Source organism: Sodiomyces alcalophilus (assembly GCF_042370955.1).
Source record: "Sodiomyces alcalophilus JCM 7366 unplaced genomic scaffold ACRALscaffold_4, whole genome shotgun sequence".
In the NCBI taxonomy this organism is placed as follows: domain Eukaryota; kingdom Fungi; phylum Ascomycota; class Sordariomycetes; order Glomerellales; family Plectosphaerellaceae; genus Sodiomyces; species Sodiomyces alcalophilus.
The window spans coordinates 4,953,591-4,973,792 of record NW_027263535.1 but is presented as its reverse complement, the minus strand read 5'-3'; the positions used below and the strand labels follow the sequence as shown (position 1 = coordinate 4,973,792).

General features: G+C 54.0%; 8 protein-coding genes across 8 annotated transcripts in view; 3 read left to right on the top strand and 5 right to left on the bottom strand.

Moving 5' to 3' along the window:
* ACRALDRAFT_210480 (uncharacterized protein) overlaps window positions 1-805 on the bottom strand; it is a gene marked incomplete at both ends in the record, with an annotated part of 2,155 nt that extends 1,350 nt beyond the window's left edge. Inside the window, 4 exons of the mRNA XM_071023209.1 lie at window positions 241-305; window positions 356-489; window positions 587-763; window positions 797-805. Of these exons, the coding sequence (XP_070875373.1) occupies window positions 241-305; window positions 356-489; window positions 587-763; window positions 797-805 (385 nt within the window). The remainder of the gene's footprint in view (window positions 1-240; window positions 306-355; window positions 490-586; window positions 764-796) is intronic.
* A 604-nt stretch (window positions 806-1,409) lies between these two features.
* On the top strand, window positions 1,410-6,354 carry ACRALDRAFT_1076418 (uncharacterized protein). The gene is made up of 6 exons (XM_071018507.1): window positions 1,410-2,133; window positions 2,206-2,339; window positions 2,404-2,790; window positions 2,856-2,922; window positions 2,981-4,358; window positions 4,442-6,354. The coding sequence occupies exons 1-6, from the start codon at window positions 2,070-2,072 to the stop codon at window positions 5,760-5,762; spliced, it is 3,351 nt and encodes a 1,116-aa protein (XP_070875372.1). The 5' UTR covers window positions 1,410-2,069; the 3' UTR covers window positions 5,763-6,354.
* ACRALDRAFT_210482 (uncharacterized protein) lies at window positions 5,832-7,090 on the bottom strand (the record flags this gene model as incomplete). Its single annotated transcript, XM_071023211.1, has 7 exons — window positions 5,832-5,992; window positions 6,064-6,527; window positions 6,556-6,644; window positions 6,691-6,736; window positions 6,799-6,813; window positions 6,870-6,955; window positions 7,022-7,090. The coding sequence occupies 7 exons, from the start codon at window positions 7,088-7,090 to the stop codon at window positions 5,832-5,834; spliced, it is 930 nt and encodes a 309-aa protein (XP_070875371.1).
* A 276-nt stretch (window positions 7,091-7,366) lies between these two features.
* On the top strand, window positions 7,367-10,615 carry ACRALDRAFT_1042580 (uncharacterized protein). Its single transcript, XM_071015269.1, has 5 exons — window positions 7,367-7,856; window positions 7,923-8,481; window positions 8,607-9,199; window positions 9,271-9,640; window positions 9,699-10,615. The coding sequence occupies exons 1-5, from the start codon at window positions 7,815-7,817 to the stop codon at window positions 10,163-10,165; spliced, it is 2,031 nt and encodes a 676-aa protein (XP_070875370.1). The 5' UTR covers window positions 7,367-7,814; the 3' UTR covers window positions 10,166-10,615.
* Window positions 10,616-11,026: 411 nt separating this feature from the next.
* On the top strand, window positions 11,027-12,470 carry ACRALDRAFT_2042488 (uncharacterized protein; the record flags this gene model as incomplete). The annotated part of the gene is made up of 2 exons (XM_071021255.1): window positions 11,027-11,592; window positions 11,666-12,470. 2 exons carry the CDS (start codon window positions 11,027-11,029, stop codon window positions 12,468-12,470), a joined length of 1,371 nt encoding a protein of 456 aa, XP_070875369.1.
* An 830-nt stretch (window positions 12,471-13,300) lies between these two features.
* On the bottom strand, window positions 13,301-14,371 carry ACRALDRAFT_2104153 (uncharacterized protein; the record flags this gene model as incomplete). The annotated part of the gene is made up of 2 exons (XM_071023173.1): window positions 13,301-13,995; window positions 14,059-14,371. The coding sequence occupies 2 exons, from the start codon at window positions 14,369-14,371 to the stop codon at window positions 13,301-13,303; spliced, it is 1,008 nt and encodes a 335-aa protein (XP_070875368.1).
* A 610-nt stretch (window positions 14,372-14,981) lies between these two features.
* On the bottom strand, window positions 14,982-15,701 carry ACRALDRAFT_1063688 (uncharacterized protein). The gene has a single exon (XM_071016840.1). The coding sequence runs from the start codon at window positions 15,661-15,663 to the stop codon at window positions 15,160-15,162; it is 504 nt and encodes a 167-aa protein (XP_070875367.1). The 5' UTR covers window positions 15,664-15,701; the 3' UTR covers window positions 14,982-15,159.
* An 83-nt stretch (window positions 15,702-15,784) lies between these two features.
* Window positions 15,785-16,225, bottom strand: ACRALDRAFT_1093693 (uncharacterized protein; the record flags this gene model as incomplete). The annotated part of the gene is made up of 5 exons (XM_071019689.1): window positions 15,785-15,866; window positions 15,916-15,949; window positions 15,992-16,013; window positions 16,082-16,107; window positions 16,144-16,225. 5 exons carry the CDS (start codon window positions 16,223-16,225, stop codon window positions 15,785-15,787), a joined length of 246 nt encoding a protein of 81 aa, XP_070875366.1.
* Window positions 16,226-20,202: the final 3,977 nt, after the last annotated feature.

Sequence of the window (20,202 nt, the reverse complement as noted above, 5' to 3'; positions counted from 1 at the left end):
GGGACGACAGGGACGACAGGGACGACGAATGCTGGAGCCTATTACCACAACGTCCCTTGCAATCTTCCGGCATCTTCGTAAGGAAGCGCCTTTGGCCCGATTTGCCTGGACTGTGTTTCCAAAGGGCAGGGCTGGCCCGAAGCATCGTCATATACAGTGCCGAAGGAGAGCAGCAGACCGAGGAGATGGAAATCGCCAAGGTATCCGAGCTCTACGGAAGTAGAGCAGTCACCAGATGACCTTTGCCCGAGAGGAAGCGGCGTAGAGTGGGAGACGGAGGAACCGATGGTTCGTGGGATTTGCAACTCAACAGAGGTCGAAAGCGATATGGAAGAGAGTGGAGGGGAAGGCGGACATTGATATCATTCGAGTTAGCTTGTCAAATGTAACGTGCTGCTGCTCTGAATCCTTTGCGTCGGTCTGATCTGAATCTCGGCATCCTAGTTGGAAATAAGGCAGGTACTGACGTCTCGACAACCCAAAAGCTCCCTATTTTGAGCCAGAGGCCGACAATTGACGCCGGTCACATCGCTAAGGCAGGATAAATCAACCGCGCCAACATAGCTACCTAGAAATAGAGTCTGACAAAGACCAGGTGTTTAACCCAGGCTGGTGAGCTGGCTTGGCACGATTCAGCTGGCGGCAATGATGCATCGGCGGCAGCGAGGAGGCATTTACGGCGTTGTCTATTGGTGAAACGAATGGCGAGAGGGGCGGACGCCAGCAAGGGGAAGGGGTAATTCCGAACGCAGTGGAAAGGAGGCTGTTCAATCCTTCAATACAAGTACAAAACAACAATTAACATGCAGAGGGAAAGGGAGGGAAAGGAACATGTTTGGTTTATATTACACCAAGATGTTTGTCAGGTACCTATGTACATAGGTACCTAGGTACAGCGTCGAAAGGTGTATGCACGGGCCACAACTCTGACACGTGATCGTGATAGAGCACTTGCGGAGTAGGTACTTCGCACCTATCAGAAACCGGTCTCTATACCAGCCACACAAATTCCATCCCCCCTCCCAGCTTCCCACTGCCGATTTATTACCCAGTCAACCGACATCCGTCGCCTGCATTCGCCTGCATCAGTTCGTCGCATCCTCAAACACCGAGCACGAGACCAGATACACGCTATTCCACTTCTACCAACATGGAGTGCTGACGCCTGGCCTGAACAAACACTGGAAACACAGGAGGCTGAGTTCGACTCACGAGACAGTCAACGGAATCAACCCCAGCACCACCCCCAGGTGCCCCGTGCCCACCACCGCATCCCACCTGGGCAGTCACCACAGCATCTAATTGTTACCCCTCATCTCATCTCGGCTCTTGTCACGTCTGCCTTCGATTGCGACTGTGACTCGGATCCAACTTTTTTTTTTTTTTTTTCTTGGTCCAACTTTGGTCCTATTTGATCTCAGTGCCGGATCTCTCTTTTGGGCTGCCTTGATTCGAACAACCACGGACCTCATCCCCACTTACTTCCCTTCGGAGGGACACGGTGTAATATCTCGTTCCGCTTCTTGATCCTTTTTCCAGACGAGGGAGACGGGGCAGACATGCCGCAGCCAAGCTTTCTGCCAGTACTCGCACCATCACCAGCACCAGCACCAGCATCACGCCAATCTTGACCACTGTCACTCCATTTTTTCCGTCTCCGACCTTCTATTAGCGTCTCTCCTTCCTACTATCCGCCGTATTATCACTACAGGCCAACACATTTCTCGACCGACACGTCCCCTTTGGACGGTGAAGTTGCCTGGTCATCGTCGCTTTGTTATTCACGCCACTTTCCCGGTGTCTTTATGCACCTGCCATGGTCTTCTAAGCCTCTTCGTCCCACCACGCGCACACATCCGATGCAACTTATAGGCCACTATCACATCCTGGGCTTATATTCACGACCGGCGCATTTTGCATTGGCACCCATAGTGCAATTCGTACTACTTTTCCCTTGCGACAAAGATCCTACCTTATAATATTTCGCGCCACTTTCTATTACCTCTACCAACCCTACTAACTTCTGTTCTCGCCCGCTTTATACATTGCCTTTGCCTGTGCCTCCCAATATGGGTAATGTCAGCAGTCACCCTGATGAAGGGGCAACTCTCCATCTCAGAGACCAGAATAGATGTATGCGGCTGCACCTTTGTCTGGACCTATTTCCGCATGCATGCACTGAGCTAACTCCTTCCTTTCCTTTAGTCTTTATATCGTCTTTGGTCATCTCCAATCCGCGCTCTGGCTCCGTGATCCAACTTACTCCCAACGCTTTCCCTGCCTCTCGCGTCACAGCGTCGCGTTCTATAGGCGAGACTGCCCCCGTAGAATTCATCCAGGTGAGTTTGCGCATAACTGCTGTTTACGTGGTCAGGCGACCTGACTGACCCTCCTCGGCTTCAGGACCCAGAGCAACCGAATCCGTCCGTGGCCCCGAACTTCATCCTCAAGCTCAACAGCGACGATGAGCTCGTCTTTACTTTCTCCTTCGTCATTCGCCAGTCGCAACAACTTGTCCAAACCGCCGACGATGCCCCCGAGACCCTGGCACCCCTCGATACCCACATCAGCAACCTCACCTACGTATACGCATCCACGTCTCGTGAGGTTGAGAACCTGGTGACCCGCGAATTCCATGCAGACCCCAATCTCCACAAGAACGCCAATGTCGAACTGGTCGGCGATTACTCCACAGACGGCAGTCCTTCCGTCGCATTCGAATGGACATGGAAGTGGAAACCTCCCAAGAACTTTGAGGATAAGGGGGGTGGATGGAGGAACTCGTGCAGCGTGCGTCATCTCTCCCACTTCTCCGTTCCCTGCCTTGGCTCACTTCTGACATGAGAGACGAACAGTTTGTCGAATATGATTCTCGCGCCCACCGCCTGGACACCCTCGCGAGCTTCTCGTACTGGGTAGCTAGTGAGTCGAGACCCTCCACCGCTGCCGGCCCTTACATGCTAACGTTATCTTTTAACAGATACCTCGTCACCTTTGAGCCACCCCAACTCCCCTTCGCCGCTTTTCCACCTCGCGCCACCCCCCAAGATTCGCGTAGCATCTTCTCAGTCCGTCGACTCCCGTATCAGTAATGCCGAGCTGGACGAACCAGGCTCACCCGTTTTTGCCGCCGGGCCCCAGGGCCCTCTGACGGCCGTACAACAGCCGCCTCCTCAAGAGCCAGTCAAGGTTGATGTGGCTTGCCCTAAACCTGGTGACGATAACGTCACCATCAGCGACGACGGGCCGGTCTTCCGAGCCACCATCAAAGCCTTGGAGCAAAAGACGGGGAATATGCGAATGCAAATCAAGCGCGTCATCAAGAGAGCCGAGCAAGCGCATGAAGCCCAGACGGAAGCCACGGGGAAGTTTGCGACGTTCATGGAGTCGCTGCGCGAGGCGGCATCCACAAACGCGAATGCCGTGCAGCCGGCGATCGACCACTACTTTGATAAAATTGCCCAAGAGATCTTGGCCTACGAACGGAAGAACGCGCTCTGCCTCCAGAAGATTGTGATTGAGCCTCTGAGCAAGGTCTACACTTTTGACATCAAACAGGCCGAGAACAAGAAGAGAGATTTCGAAGAGGAGAGCAAAGACTACTACGCTTACCTCTCTCGTTATCTCGGCCAGCGACACGACGCGGTCAAAGCCAAGAAACTGGCCCAGAGCGATACCAAGTACCAGGTCAAGCGTCGCACTTTCGAGCTAAAACGCTTCGACTACTCCAGCTTCATGCAGGACTTGCACGGCGGTCGCAAGGAGCAGGAAGTTCTCTCCCATCTCACGCGGTATGCCGACGCGCAGGCGAGGGGGTTCCTCGACACGGCCAAGAAGATCGAAGCCCTGCTTCCGCAGCTGGAGGCTCTCTCGAGCGAGGTTCACGAGGCAGACAAGGAATTCCAATACCAACGACGTGAGCGGGAGGAGAAGAGACGACTGCTCGAGAAAGGAAATCAATCGTATGCGGATCCGGATCTGACCTCGCCTCCCCCGGTCAACAGTTCGTACACGTCCGCCACCAATGGCCAAAACACCTCCAATTCGGACAGCGAGCTGGTGCGGGCCGACAGCACCAGCTCCCAGCTCAGGACGGGCATCAGCACCGGCGCCAACGCCGCATCGATTCCGGGAGCCGCCGAGCTGTCCAGATCGCCAGGTAGTGTGGGCACATCGATCCTCGGGAGCCCTCCGGGATCCAAGTTCAAGGGCATACGTGATTTGGAGGAAAGAGATCACGCTCAGCAGGCCATTGCCGAGAGGAATAACCTGCAGCGGAAGGAAGGCCTCCTGTGGGCCATGAGCAGGCCTGGGAGTCATGTCGACCCGCGCAACTTGAACAAACAGGGCTGGCACAAGTTCGTTTTCCATTCCCTCCCTCGGGGATACCATACCCCGTCTCTTTTAAGTCCAACTGTTGCTAATAACCTGTCTGTCTTAGGTTCTGGATCGTTCTCGATCAGGGAAGGCTCTCCGAGTACAGCAACTGGAAGCAGAAGCTCGATCTGCACATGGACCCCATCGACCTCAGGATGGCATCTGTACGAGAAGCCCGCAACGCCGAGCGTCGTTTCTGCTTCGAAGTCATCACTCCGCATTACAAGCGCGTGTACCAGGCCACGTCGGAGGAGGACATGAACAGCTGGATCACGTCGATCAACAATGCCTTGCAAAGCGCGGTGGAAGGGCGTCTGATGGATAAGCCTGGCCCGTCGCCGCCGCCTTCCAGCAGCGACTCGAACAGCCTCAAAAGGGACATTGGGTCCATTTTGACCGGCAAGGGCTCGTCGGGATACAGTAGTCATCACTCCAACGCGACGACTAGTTCCGGGAGCGGGACACCGGCGCGGCGTACCACGGTGGGCGCGAGGCCGGCCTATATGCGCACATCCAGCTCCGGCTACGACGACAACCCCGATAAGCTCCTCCAGATGCTGCGCAATAACGACCAAGGCAATTGCTGGTGCGTGGACTGCGGCTCGGGGTCCAAGGTCGAATGGGTCTCGATCAACCTGGCCGTTATACTCTGCATCGAGTGCAGCGGCATCCACCGATCGTTGGGCACGCATATCAGCAAAGTGAGGTCCCTCACGCTCGACATTACGTCGTTCACGCCCGACATTGTCGAGCTACTGCTTCTCGTCGGCAACCGGGTGGCGAACATGGTATGGGAGGCCAAGCTCGATCCTGCGGTCAAGCCGGGACCGCAGGCGACGCGCGAGCAGCGGCTCAAGTTTATCACGGCCAAGTACGTGGACAGGGCGTTTGTGGAGCCCATATCGCCTACGCTGTCGCGGTACCCGACTCCGGAGGACACGCTCCTGGCAGGGATCAAGAAGAACGAGATACAGCAGGTGATCCACGCGCTAGCGCTCAAGGCGAACACGAACGCCACGGACAAGTCACGGGGCACGCACGCGGTGTTTCTGGCGCTCGCAGCAGCTGACCCCGCATCCCCATCTGTGGCGGCGGGCCAGCAGCCCGAGCCCGACAAGCCGGTCCCGTTCCCCGTGGCGGAACTGCTGATGCAGAACGGGGCGGTCATTCCGGCCAGCATGCCGGCGTTCCCGCTGGGGCGCAGCGCGCAGATGTACGTGGAGCAGAAGAGGGAGCGGGCCAGCGGGTTCTCGAGCGACTCGGTGGCGGCGCTGCGATCGAACCTGAGCATGAGCGAGCGGTACCAGCAGGAGAGGGAAGCGCGGCTGCAGAAGAGAGTGAGCGCCGGTGGGCGTCTGGCCAAGAGCCCGATTCCGGAGAGGTAGCGACCTCTCTGTTTCAACCGGCTGCCCACTTTCCACCTTTGCATGGCGCAGGACTGCCAGGTGAGGCGGTCATGGTCGCTGGACGGCACGTGTCGGATGAAGAGCCACGGCGGTCGGGTTCATAGGCAACGATGGATGGATACATTCAGGAAAAGCAAGGATTAAGGGTGATGAGATGAACGGGAGGAGCTCACGACGCATATGATTCTCCCCAACAGGAAGCGATGGGCCTGGTTACGTCTGGTTTGACATTTTTTCTTCTCTCTTTTTTTCTTCTTTTTCTTTCTCTTTGCTCTTCCACGTGCATGTCTTGTGCGGGAGAGCCTTTCTGTCCTCGGCCGGGAGAGGTAACGGACTACTGCGGCCGAGGCTGGCATGGGAACGAAATAATGAAGGGCGGGAGGATAACAGTTTTTAGCAACTGGCCGGATGGGTATCGGCGCGCCACGACCGAAGGACGGTCGCTTGCAGCAGGTCTTGCTGGTTGGGTTCTGTGAATAGAATAGGCCGTACTTAATGGTAATGATACGAGTGAAGCAGCTGGCGGCGGAGAATTTTATCCGTGATGCTTCCTTCCTTTGATGGGATTCGCATGAGCAATGTGCCAAGTACTTGGTGATGTTGGGTAGGTGGGTAGGTAAGACAAGAGGCTCCCAGGTCAGCAGAGCCGTGTGAGGAGGTCGGCGACTTGAGGGCAAGACGAGCGAGACATGGGAGCCATGTGCCGGCCCCTCGAGGGGCGTATTAAAGACGTCACGTTCTATGCTGTTGATAGGTCCATAAATATCCCCACTATGAAGACGGGAAGATGCTGCCTATTTTCTTGGTGTTGCTGTGCATTTCCAGGACGCGAGGTGAGTAGTTGGCTTCTTGACCTCGAGTCTTTCGTCTTGGGAAACGAATAAATAAATAAATAAAATAATGTGACGGCAACCTTGGTAACTGTCACGTCAAGCTGCGCAAATGTCTCCAAACTCCTACATTACAGGTACATGGCTGACATGTGCTTTTACCCCTCATTCTCTATGTATTTGACATCGTCGACTCGTATCTTTTCATGGAACACAAGACACTTTGTACTATGTGTCCTGATAGTACCAAACAAACCTCAAACTCGACATCCACGGAGTAGGAACATATATAATGCGCCGGTGGGCCACATCACTTAATGTGTGCTGGGCTCGGCCTACAGCCTACTACTCATGACCCAAGTCCTAATCGTCATTTTCGTACCTAATATTTTTCCATTTGCACTTCACATTGTCCCTTGGACTCCTCGGCCTTGAAGGGGACATGTTGTTTGTCTTCCTACCGTCTCGGCCACTCATTGGATCCCACCGTTGAAGGCGTCTCCCTAGGACTCACTCGGTGTACCGATTAGTACGGGTGTGGGGCCTGAGACCGTCAACGGTAGGCTAAGGCACAACGATGTATAGATACTTCTGGGTCAAGCAGCCTGCGATATGCTGAGCCTGGGCATTTCCTGGTATTTCGTACATGAACAGCGATGAGCTGCTCTAGAAGGGCACAAGTCATCGGCACCTCAAAAGCGCACCGGCATCCAACCGCTCCTCTTCCTCTTCCTCTTCCTCTCTGCTTTACAGCCGTGATTCGTCTCGTTTAATTCCCTTCCCCTTCCCCGTCCTCCCATCCCTCCTCTATTTTACCGAACTTCCGAGTAGCACTAAACATCCTTGAGCATTCTGCCTGGCACACTGCCTGGTTGGTCACTTTCTTTTAATCTCGTCATACTACCTCGAACTCCATTCGCGTCATCCCTGGACAGAACCAGCACCGACCTTTTCTCGCGTGGGACCGACCTACCTTCACACGCCCCTAGCCGACCGACCACACAATCCCGCTGAGTGTCAAAGCACAATAGCTTGTTGCCAAGATCCTTATTGGCTGCCGCTGATTGCTCTGATTGCTCTGTATCCCGGTTCCCGCGTCACTTTTCTCCTTCTTGTCCTCCAGGCTTTTCGTGCTCCGCGCCTCGTGTTTGTTTCGTGCTTGGTGCGTCTGCTGCTTCGTGTTTCCCACCTCGACGAGGCCATGGCTCCCCGCGCCGAGAAGAGCCAATTGAAGCGCCCCCGAGTGAGTCCGATCCTGTTGCCTCCAGCCCTCTGGCGCTCCCTGATTAACCGCGTGCTCCGCTTCAAGGGCTCGCCCCCGGAGGACGACTTGGACTCCAAGAAGCCCCGCCGCTCCGAGAGGCTCTCTGCCCACTCCCCGGACAAGAAACCCAAGGCCGTCGTCGACAAGGCCGCCGCCAAAAACGATCAGCACCTGCCTTCCCCCGTGACCCACCTGGCCACCACCGAGTCCGAGTCCGACGAGGCCCTGCGCAAGGAACCCACCGCCACGCCGCCCGAGGGCCGCCCGAGCCAGGTCAACTCGAGGGGGGATACCGTGTCGCAGACCAATGTCCTCTCGTCGCCGCCCCAGGACACCCAGGCCTTTTCCCAGTTTCCGCCAGAAACCAAGGACACCCTGTCCGATGAGGTCGAGGACGAGGTGCGGGAAGGCGTGTGGGGGTACCTGTTCCCGCTCAATACCAAATATGGCCGCTCTCGCGTTTTGAGGAAGCGGACTTTGTGCTCGTTTCCCAAGGCGCCTGGGGCTGGGACGGAGGACAGGAAAGGCAAGTCACCCTTGCAGAAAGGAGAAGTTAACGGCAATCTGTCTGGCGGCTACCTGATCGGTCGACACCCCGAATGTGGTGAGTATTTTGTTTTCGTCTCTCCCGTGTCTTCTCTACAGCTTCTTTATTTCTTCTTTTTCTTTTCGCCCGTTCCTCTCTTGTCGTCGAAAAGGTCTAGATTGCGGCGCTAAACGACACAACAGACATCGTTGTGGACGACCCCAGTGTATCCAACCGGCACTGCCTCATCTTCACCGAAAACAAAGGCGGCGACACCGTGGCCATCGTCGAGGACCTCTCCAGCAACGGCACTTTCGTCAACGAAGCCATCCTGGGCCGAAACCGCCGGAGAGAGCTGCGCGAGCAGGACGAGATTGCCGTGCTCGACAAGGCGCGCTTCATTTTCCGATACCCCAAGACCCGCCAGACGAGCGCCTTTTTGCAGTCGTACACCCTGCTCGAGAAGCTTGGCAAGGGCCACTTTGCCGAGGTGTTCCTCTGCGTCGAGAAATCCACCGGCCATCGCTACGCCGTCAAGGTCTTCACCAAGACACCCGGCATGGACGAGAGGTCGAAGCAGGACGGTCTGCAGCAAGAAATCGCCGTTCTCATGGGCGTCAACCACCCCAACGTCCTCTGCCTCAAAGATACGTTTAACGAGCGGAATGCTGTCTATCTCGTCTTGGAACTCGCCGCCGAGGGCGAGCTGTTCAACTTTATTGTACAGAAGCAGAAACTCACCGAAGACGAAACCCGAAAGCTGTTTATTCAACTGTTTCACGGCGTGAAGTATTTGGTTCGTATTCCCCTTTCCGTCTCTCGCTGCCGGTGGGGCGGTTGATGAGCGACTGACTGACACGCGAGCAGCATGAAAGAAACATTGTCCACAGAGATATCAAGCCGGAGAATATTCTCATGGTAGACAAGAACCTCGGCGTGAAGCTGGCCGACTTTGGCCTAGCGAAAATCATCGGCGAAGAGTCCTTCACCACCACGCTCTGCGGTACGCCCAGCTACGTGGCGCCGGAGATTCTGACCGATACCAAACACCGCAAGTACACCAAGGCCGTGGACATTTGGTCTCTGGGCGTGGTATTGTACATCTGCCTGTGCGGCTTTCCTCCATTCTCCGACGAGCTTTTCTCCAAGGATTACCCATACGACCTGTCCCAGCAAATCAGGAGTGGTCGTTTCGACTATCCATCGCCTTACTGGGATTCGGTTGGGGACCCAGCTCGTAAGTCGCTCCCCGTGAATTGTCGTGGGGGGAACGATCCGTTCTGACGACATGGCAGTGGACCTGATCGATTCGATGTTGGTGGTGAACCCCGAACGACGCTATACCATCGATCAGTGCCTGGCCCATCCATGGGTGACCCAGGGCCCGCCCAGCGTGGAGGACAGCACAGACGGCCTGGTTGGCGGCATCCGGGGGCTGGAAGTCCAGCGGCGGGGCGTGACAAGGGAGCGAACACTGCTCTCTTCCATAAACACGGTCAACGTAGCCAGGGTTCCTGCGGGCGACGGCAAGGCACCGGTGAAGGTTTACTCGAAGAACCCCCACTTGCCCGAGGCTGGTAAGGCCGGGGCCGCCGCGCCTAGAGAGCCGGGGCCAGCCGACAACCGCGGCGTCGGTGAGTTCCTGGCCATGGGGGGCAAGGGGGACGAGGAGCTGTTCTCGAACGACAGGAAGAGCGTCTACTCCACGACAGACATTGCGGACATGAAGAAGACGAACAAGACGAAGTCGGATGGTCGGTGAGGGAGGGGTGGGGTTTACTCTATAATCAAAGCGGATGGTTTGCATTCAGGGCCCCTGTCTCTGGGGGGCATGTTGGATTGTGTGATTTCTAGTGTCGGGATTTGTTTCATTATTGCACTTTGCAACGGACTATCGGGAATCTGGGTCTTGGGCCGGGACGGAGGGTTGTACGGGCTGGGCGCAACTGGCTGGCTAGGCCGAGTAATTATATTTGGAGATCTAAGTGCGGGTGCCATAGGGAGCACTGCTATCCTTCTTATAGGAAGCTGACGGGACATGCTGATATAGAGGGGATCTCGTGTCGACAGATGGACGAGTCTGGGTTGTCTTGGACCAAAAGTTACGGTGCCAGCGGGACTCGCCGAGTAATAAATATACGTCTCGTCTTTGAGGGTATAGGGACCATCGCATGTTCCGAGGATATGGATGTTTCCCATTCCATCAAACAGTCTTCTGCTTGGGTTTTGTCATCAAGTCGAGGCTCACAAGTCGAGACTTGAAAGTCGCATTTGACCTCAGCGTCAATTGCCCACCGGAGATTTGCCGGGTCACCGCCTTCGCCTAGAAGTCCTATTCCGGTTTAGCGCCCCTCATCGCACAGGCAGAAAAAATTCCGGTGGGCACACTGCAAGGACCGTCACCAGAGACCTCCCACGCAGGAATCGAGACCCCGCTGGGCCACAATCGAAGCACACCCGTCCTTCGACAACCACCCACCGGCGAACCTCTCGATCCTCCCGTCTCTCCCATTCGCCGAGGCCATCCCGACTACCATCACGACCCGGGCCTTTTTTTTTGCCCCTTCTATCCACCGAATTGTATAATCACCGGATAAAAGACCAAGGCGAACAACGGAAAAACATGGCAGCCGCATCCGCCCAAAATGCGCAGCCGCAGCTGCTCTTCGTGGACGGCACTTTCGCCGAGCTGGCGACCGAAATGGCGGAATACCTAAACGTGGCCGACGAGATCAAGCCCCTGGTCGAAGACGACAAGCAGCGGGACGAGGTCCTGTCCAAGCTGGTGCGCGCGTCGGCGGCACTCAACTCGGTCCCGGAGAAGGAGTTCACCGCGGCGTCCAACCTCATGATCCACCTCGTGATGCAGGCCGAGGAGCCCAAGAGGCACCTGCCGGCGCTGTGCCAGGCCTTTGCCCAACCCATCCCGTCGTCCCCCATCAACGGCGTCAACCTGAGCCTCAACGCCCTCACCACCGTGTTCAACCTCGTCGACCCCAAGAACCCGATCCGCTTCAACGTCTTCTCGGCCATCCTCAAGTTCCTCAAGTCCCATGCCATGTTTGATGTCGTCCAGCCGTATCTGCAGCACATCCCCACGTGGTTTGACGACTGGAATACGGGCGACGAGTTTCAGCGGAACATGTACGTCGAGATTGCCGACGTTGCGGCCGAGGCCGGTCATGCCGAGTAAGTCAATGCATGTATTATATTGTACATTTTCTCGGAAAACGTGGTCACATACTGACCACCCGACCAATAGTGATAGCTTTGAATACCTCCTCAAGGCGCTGCGCACGTTCGATGCCGACGAAAAGGAAGACATCAGCTCCGAGGAGGCGCAGGAGCTCTCCCTGCGGGCCGTCAAGGAAGCCCTCCTGTCCCCGACGCACCTCCTCTTCAACGACCTCCGCAGCATACCCAGCGTGCAGAACCTGAGCGAGACGCACCCGGTCTGGTCGCAGCTGCTCGACATCTTCGCCGAGCAGGACCTCGAGGACTACAAGGACTTCAACGACGAGCACGAGGGGTTCATCGAGAAGGAGGGCCTGGACGGCGAAAAGCTGCTCCGCAAGATGCGCCTGCTCACCTTTACCAGCCTGGCCGCCCAGACGACGAGCCGCCGCATCGAGTACGCCGCCATTGCGCGCGCGCTGCAGATCCCGTCCGAGGACGTGGAGATGTGGACCATCGACGTCATCCGCGCGGGTCTCCTCGAGGGCAAGCTCTCCCAGCAGGACCAGGCCTTCCTCGTGCACAAGGTCACCTACCGCGTCTTCGGCACCCGGCAGTGGCAAGAGCTCGCCACCCGGCTGGACTCGTGGCGCGGCACACTCGCCAACCTCCTCGACGTCATCCGCAAGGAGGAGGGCAACGCGCGGGCGCAGAAGGAGAGGGACCTACAGGAGCTGGAGCGCAAGTTGCAGGGCTTGGATACCGGCAGTGGCGGTACCAGTGGTGGTGGTAGCGGTGGCGGTCGGCAACGCGGACAGGGCCGGCGGGACGGGCCCACCCGGGAGCCCAAGGAGCCTCGGGAACCCAGACAGAGGACGGACGATGACGACTGAAGCATGAGCGGCGCGTAGGAAAGGCCGAGGCTGTGGGGTAAAGAGGGAGGGAGGGGAAAAGGAAAGAGGGCCGGCGGCGAAACTCCCCGCCTGGATCATATTACGAGATGAGACGGTCTGTGATGACGATTCTACCTGTTCTTCTGTGATTTAAAAAGAAAAAGAAACCAGTCCTTGACCTGGAGGGAAGTGGACGAAGGAGAAGGGTGTTTCTCATGACGGTCACGTTTCTATAGAGCTTTGCAAGGTGGCGTCGTGTGTCTACCTTTTAGATCGTAGGTTATGCTGCGGCTTGGGGCGCTGGGCTTCTGCTTGGGGTGGGTAGGGTAGAGCTAGGTTGGCATGAATGGTAAAGAGAAACCCACCAGATGTCGGTGTCACCTGTGCATGCTGGAGGATGGGGATGCCTTCGAGGATGATCTTTATGGACAGTGGCCGTATGACTGTCTGTTCTTCAGCACTTTCGTATATCCATCCTGTGCGAAGATTCGGGAGAGCAGCAGAGTAGACTGAAGCCGGCTGAGCGAGTTATAACGACAATGTGTACCCATGCTCGACTGGCTGCCAAAGCAATATGACGTAGAAAAGAGGCGAAGGAAATGTACTAAGCGTAGTGCTCAGGTCTATCGTGTCTATTAGATACAAGGACAATCCCTTTGCCGCAATTGTCGGCGGGAAGAATATGGTGCTTAGACAAAAGAAGATGGTAAAAGTAGTAAGACAAAAAGAAAGGTAGTGAAAGATAAGTCTGGCAGGGGATCGCGAAGCTGGCATGGTGGGGGCCAAATATGTTTTACATGGGACAAGACGCATTCGCCGTCGCCGTGACTTCAAAACTCATCGCCGAGCCTCTTCTTCAGCTCCCCAATAGTCTTCTGGTACACTTCGTCCGGGGTAGCGGTGGCATCCACCTTGATGACGCGGCCCTGGCGGTCGTAGTAGTCGACGACGGGCATGCTGGTATCGACAAACGTGCGGAATCGCTTGCGGATGCTCTCCGCGTTATCGTCGGAGCGGCCGCTCGTCTTGCCGCGGTCGAGGAGGCGGGCCTCCATGACGGCCTCGGGGCAGTCGTAAAAGAGGACGAGGCGGGCGGGGCAGACGGCCTCCTCGAACTTGACGGCCTGGTCCATCTTGCGGGGGAAGCCGTCGATGAGGAAGCGGTGGTGGGTCTTGGCGGGGCCGGCGGCGCGGATGGTCTCGGCCATGGCGTTCTCGAGGAGCTGCACGGTGACTTCCATGGGCACGATGAGGCCGTCCTTGATGTAGTCGCGGATCAGCTGGCCGAATTCCGAGCCCGGGCGGGCTTGCTCGGCGCGCAGGAGGTCGCCGGCGCTGAGGTGGGTGAAGCCGTGGTTCTTGACGAGGTGGGCGCACTGGGTGCCCTTGCCGGCGCCGGGGCCGCCGAGGACGAAGAGGACGGTGGTGGTTTCGGGGGAGAAGGTCGGGGTGGGTTTGGAGGGGGCGGGGAGCGCGGCGGATGGTTTGGGGGGTTGAATGGCCGGCGTCTCGGGGGAGGGTGCAGCTGGGGGGGCGTTAGTCATGGTCGAAGATGGTTTGGTGGAAGGCAGAGGGAAGGTGAGCTTACCGTTGGCGGCTCTTTGTTTTATTAGCATCGCGTAGGATGAAGCACAGATACCGACCATGACGGCGAGAGGCCAGAACTTGATGCCGCCCTTGGGGGGGAGGCCAGACGAGGAGTAGGCACGCGATGGCTGTTGGCGGAGCTGGAAGGCGCGGCGCGAGGAAGACCGGAGGATAAGAGACGGCTGTGGTGTTGGTGACTTTGTCGCGTAGGTCGAGAAGCGGGAGACAGAGACGGGAGCGGGAGCAGAGGACGTGCAACGGGGTGCAGCACGAGGCAGGTTCCTCCAGAGGAGGCGGATCGTGGAGGGCGGCATGGTGTTGAGGAGCGACAAGGCGGTGATGATTGTTCGTGTGACGATGCGCGGTGGCAGCAATTGCTGGAAAACGACAATGACAATGAGCTCGAGTCGAGTCAGATGATGTGGTCGTCTGCAGTCCTGCTTGTCTTGCTTCTTGCTTGTCCTGCTGATCCTTTTTCCTGTCGTGCTGCTTTGTCTTGCTGCTGCTCCCGCGGTGGTAGCGTTGTGCCTTTAGATTGGTTGGGTGGTGAATGTTTACGGTTTTGTCTCTGGTGCTAGTAAACATTTTTTCCCTTCTCAGGGGGTGCAGTTGGCAGGGATACGTACTGTGTACACGTATGTACGAAGTACCTAAGTACACTACTATCGTCACATGCACCGTTTACGCAGCACTGTACGTAGAACATAGTACACACTGTTGATGCCATACGCATGTTGAATTCTGAGACATTTTTAATATACCTGCTGTCAAGTCATGGCCTGCGAGGCCTATGTTGTTCTGTGACGCTTATCTAACTCTCTCTAGCCCCACAAGGCTGGGACATGCAGATGATCCTCTCACATGAACTACCACGCAATCCTTCTACTTCCCCATGGCCAATTCGCATGGCGCATGTCCAGATGGCGTCTACTGAACCTTCTTCAGAGGCTTGTGGGCCTCCTTCTCCATCTTCTCGTAACCGTTGATGCGACCATACAGCCACTTTAGCAGTACGGTGCTGCCAGTCATGAGAGACGCCGAAACGGTGAACAGGATCACTCGCTGCGACGTGCTGAGGACGGTAAAGATGGGATACGGATACCTACGGACAGACAGGGTCAGCAACAGGTGGGAGCAGACAAGTGAAACCAGGAAGCACGAACCATCCGTTATAGCTGAAGCAAAGCTCCACCCAGCCCCAGTACAAAAACGCAATGGTCATGCTAATGGCCATGGCGCCGTACGCGGGCACGGTGTAGGGCGGGCCCAACAAGAGCAGGTCGAGGGTCAGGGCGACGGCCGGGACGAGGTGGAAGCTGAGGTCGGGCACCAGGGCCAGCTCGAAGCCGGGCGGGAAGAGGAGGGCCTTGTCGACGGCGCGGATGCCCCAGTACAGCAGGGTGATGAGCACCTCGAGCGGGGCCGAGGTGACGGAGAGGAAGTTCTTGAGGCGGAAGAGCGCCGGGCTGAGGGTGAGGTCGGCCAGGACGGCGACGGAAAAAGTGGCGAAGGAGAGGACCAGGCCAATGTTGGTCAGGTGCTGGTAGTTGCCGCCGAAGCCGTCGGCGATGGGGTGCATGAGCTCGCTGAGGAAGCGGAACGACATGAGGAACGACGCGAGGCCCGCCGTGTGGAGGGCCAGGGAAAAGGTCCTCGACGGGGATGCGAGGCGTTGAAGCGCATGGCGGGACATTCTCCTTTTTTTTTTTTTTTTTTCTTTTTTCCTTCTATTTCGTTGCGTTGGTGAGAGTAATGTTGAACGATGGACAGGACGGGAGTAAGCTTGAGATGGAGGGGTATTCGGGGTTTCTCGGTCACCCGTGGAGGAGAATACAGGCTATAAGATGGGAACCGTTACAGTGGTGGGCCCCTGGCCTCCAATTTCCAATTCCCTCCACCAACGGGCGGACATCCACATCACGGCTTTTTCCGACTGACTAGGTACTCTGTCGAGTACTCGTATGGAAACGCAGTTCTGCTTTTAACACTTGGGCTACCTCTTTGCCACTGTCTAGAGTTTAAACTCGCCTGGACGGCCCCGAAACGGCGTCTGTGCCGGATCATGAGTGGATCCATTGCCGGTCACGCCGACTTGAGACCTCGTACCAAGTTGGCGGATTTTCGCCAAGGAGGCTGACAAATACTCGAAAATGCGTTACCGATGGCATAAGTGTCACATGACTAAATGGGTTATGTAAATATAGTTGTACTGGTACGGCTACGCAGCGCGGATTTGGGACTCCGAGCTCCTAGGCTATTAGCCACTAGAGCTGGTGTGGCGTGTGGGTGAAACAGGCTACTAGAAGGGGATTCCTATTAGTTATATTTAGCCGAGGCATAGCCTATATATAGCTTAGCCTCCTACGAGCCTAAGGTATAGAATCAAGGTAATCTATCGTATCTTTATAGCTCGGTTCGGTTAATTATAGCTTCTTATTATAGTTATAAGCCCGGGTAGTAGTAGTATACTAGTAACTTCCACTAATCGTAAAGACCGTTCCGAGTTATAATTCCTTCGTCTTTTTCCTATATTTATTTTATCCCCTATCCACTTCTATTATATATTACCTGCTCCCTTATACCTGCACCTCGCTTACTTTTCCGTTTTTAAGCACTATAGCCTATACCCTAGAGATCGACTACGCGGTTAACGCTTCGGATATACCTAAGCTTATATACTCGAATTATTAGATTGACTAGTACTCTATAGTTAGAGGCGCGGCTCGCACGCTAGAAATATAGTATATAATCGATCCGGATAAGCCCAATTAGTTTAACGATATCCTGCTAGAGCTTAATCCTATTTCCGAGCACGAGATCCGTAAGCGTCTCACGACCCGTAGCGGTAAAGTTATTAAGTAACTATCCGATAATAAGGTTAAAGCAGCTCTGCTTAGGGTATTATAGTCCTTAGATTTAAAGAGAAAGGAATACTAACCCCTTACTAGGAAGCTCGAAACGATCCTATCTCTAATCCGGAAAACTAGTAACGTCGCCGGTTTCGAGATAGCTATCTCTAAAGCTATCTCGGTAACGCGGGTAGAGCCGCTTATATCCACGGTCCGCGAGGGTCGTTATACTATTCGCTAGCTACTTAAAGCTCTTAAGGACGCCTACGCTCCTAGTAAGCTCGCTATCCTATCGACTATCCAGAACGATTACCGATCTATTCTACGCGACGCTTAACGCGGAAATACTAAGCCGGAGGCTTAGTATAAAGCTTAGATCCGTTAATTATCGCGCGCCAGAAACTATAAATAGAAGGAGGTGGACGAGATTTTAGTAATCCGCGAGTTTATACTAGCTGTATATCGCTTTACACCCTAATAGTCCTCTACTAAGCTACTCGAATTAGGCGATTATCGTAGGAAGAATATCTAGCTAGAGATCCTTAACTACGGCTAGTCCTTTATTAATTTTATCCACGATTCGAAGTCGAATACCCGTAGCGGCTTAGTAGTGTATACTACGCTTAGCGGCTATTCCGATTAACTAAAGGATAGCGGATAAGGGGGTCGGCGGTCCTATAAATACCCCTATTAGCGCTTATACCGTTAAAAGCCTATATATTATAACTATTTAAAATACGCGCTTACCGGTAGCTGCCCGGACCCGAAGGTCGAGCTGGATAAGGCCCGGTGCGATAAGATCCGAGTAGAATACTAGAAGTTATGCTAGAAGCAGCTCCGTGAAAACTAAGTAAAGTTAGGCTAGACCGCTAGAGCGGATTCGTCGAAAAGCAGTAACTCTCCTACCTATCTAGGTTATATCGTCGCGGTCACTTTAGATCCCGATATAATCTATGGAGAGCACTAAGCTATATAGGTTTTTACTACTATAACGCCTAGCTTATATCCGCTCTCGAAGAGCACCTTACTTAATAACTACGGAGCTACCTATCTAATAAACTCGCTTAACCTCCTCGAGCCCGGCACGTTTATCCTATCTAACAGCGAATATATTAAGGCCGGCACGACTTTCTTTCCGATCTTAGGCTATAGTACCCGAGTACTATAAGGGATTTTTAATAGCGCTAAAGGAGCTCCGAAGGTGGATTTAACGCTAAAGAAGGTGGCTGTTATTAAAGGGTTTTACACGAATATAGTCTCTAAGGCTCTGCTACGAAGGGTTAGGATTTAGGTCTAAGGGTACGATTACTCCCTACGCTACGGAACTCCTAAAAAGAGCGAGATTTTATTAAAGATAAGCCGTCGATATAACCTTACCTTCCTTAAATATAAGCCCCTTTCTTCGTACTTCTTTTCTTCCTGTTTAGGCCCTAAAAGCTAAGGGGTAATACCGATCCGTATAGACCCTATCCAGCTACTCGTAGTAGTAGCTTACCGACTAGGGCCACGCTTTTATCCCTTTTACGACCCCCTATATCCCCGTATCGATATTAAGAATCTATAGTATCTAAGGGCAGGTTATCTTAGCCTAGAGGCGCTCCGCGCGCTGGTCAGGAACGCCTAAAATATATAGATTTCTGGAACCGAGCGGTATAACTATAAGACCTGCAGGACGACCTACTAAACTCGGGTTATCTTACGCCGGAAGTTAGAGAATCGCTTACTATGCCCCTTTTAGCGCGTCCTATAGGATATTAGGGACTTTCTAAGCGGCTATAACGGAGATAGGTGGGCCGTCTTCCTTAGGGATAAATATAGCGGTTAGACCTTTATTATAACGTTACCGTCCAGGATAGTAGATAAGGTGTTCCGCGTTCTTTTTAGCTTTAAGAGGTGGGTTAAGAGATAGTTCTAGGTTACGATTTATAAACTACGCTCCGATAATAAGCCTAGCCTGCTATCTTTAAGTAAAAAGTCGCGTTATAGGCATTAAAGCGGAGTGGAGGGTATAGACCTAGAAACGACCCCCCCTTATACTTATAAACCGAATAGCGGTATTAAACGCCTTATTAAGGAGATTACGGATAAAATAAACGCTATACTTAACGGCGCTGGTCTTTTAGTAAAGATATAGCCGGAAGCGTTAAAAGCAGTAATATACCTATATAATATAAGCCCGTCGTAGCGGCTTAAGTGGAAATCCCTAGTCGAATTCCTTTATATCTGGTTTAGGTATAAAGCTCTAATTCCGATTAAAGAGTATACTACCGACCTATGCCCGGATTAGAGCGGCGTCCACGCCTACGGGTACCGCGTATATCTATTAATCCGTGATAGGGAGGTAGGTAAAGATAAAAGGAGATTTAAGGTTAGCCCTAGGGCCTATATCGGGTATCTTATAGGCTACGTAGCTTATAATATCTACCGGATTTAGGTTCCGCTACTAGATAAGGTGATTTCTATATATAATATAAGTTTTAACGAGCAGATCTTCTATAAATAAGATACAGAAAGCTTAAAGGCGCTGCCTATAAGGGAGACTTCCGAGTAGATCGTGTAAATCGAGGAAAAAGACTTATTAGATAATTACTGGATCTTATAAGTAGACCCTTTTAGTATTTCCGAGTCCTATTCTACGAGCTCGGGGGTAGTAGACACGTATATATAAGTAGCTTTATCCGGAAAATAGAGCGACTTAGCTACTATTAAAAGCAGTATATTATCTTCTACCGCCTAGTATACACCGACCTAGTTTAGTCTCTAGACCCCTTAACCTTCCCCGGAACTAGCGTAATTCTAGGAAATCGAAAGCAGCTTATCTATAGCTACGGCGATCGGTTCTAACCTTTCCGAGGTCCTAATCCTATAGGCTCCTACGGTCCCGGCGCCGTATATATTAGACCCAGGCCTTTCTCCCGAACCTTATCCGGACAGTCACGACCCGGAACTAGCTCTTAAACCGACTTTAGAGCTAGACTTATAGGTTCACGGGCCTTATTTCCCTAATAAGGTAGTATCTAAGCCGAGTTAGGGATAGGAGGAGAGCCCGACCCCGACCCCTTTAACTAAGTTAATTACCTTTATAGCACCGAAGCCTATATACACCGCGAAACGGCGGGCGGCGCCTTAGCCGCCGCTAAGCGGTCCCCCGCGTAGAAGTTCCAGAATCGCGTAACTAAGGGCTAAGGGTAAAGCTATAAGGATAAATCCACGGACTTACACGATAAAACCAGATAAGGATCTAGTCCTCGCGGGATAATAGTATTTTTTTACCTTTCTAATACCTAATTAGCTCG

Coding starts and splice junctions, on each gene's coding strand:
- ACRALDRAFT_1076418 (XM_071018507.1), top strand. CDS start 2,070: ATGGGTAATGTCAGCAGTCACCCTGATGAAGGGGCAACTCTCCATCTC. Junction 2,923..2,980: donor CTTCTCGTACTGGGTAGCTA/GTGAGTCGAGAC, acceptor ATCTTTTAACAG/ATACCTCGTCACCTTTGAGC. Junction 4,359..4,441: donor AACAAACAGGGCTGGCACAA/GTTCGTTTTCCA, acceptor TGTCTGTCTTAG/GTTCTGGATCGTTCTCGATC.
- ACRALDRAFT_1042580 (XM_071015269.1), top strand. CDS start 7,815: ATGGCTCCCCGCGCCGAGAAGAGCCAATTGAAGCGCCCCCGA. Junction 9,200..9,270: donor TTCACGGCGTGAAGTATTTG/GTTCGTATTCCC, acceptor ACACGCGAGCAG/CATGAAAGAAACATTGTCCA. Junction 9,641..9,698: donor TTCGGTTGGGGACCCAGCTC/GTAAGTCGCTCC, acceptor ACGACATGGCAG/TGGACCTGATCGATTCGATG.
- ACRALDRAFT_1063688 (XM_071016840.1), bottom strand. CDS start 15,663: ATGTCGTTCCGCTTCCTCAGCGAGCTCATGCACCCCATCGCCGACGGC.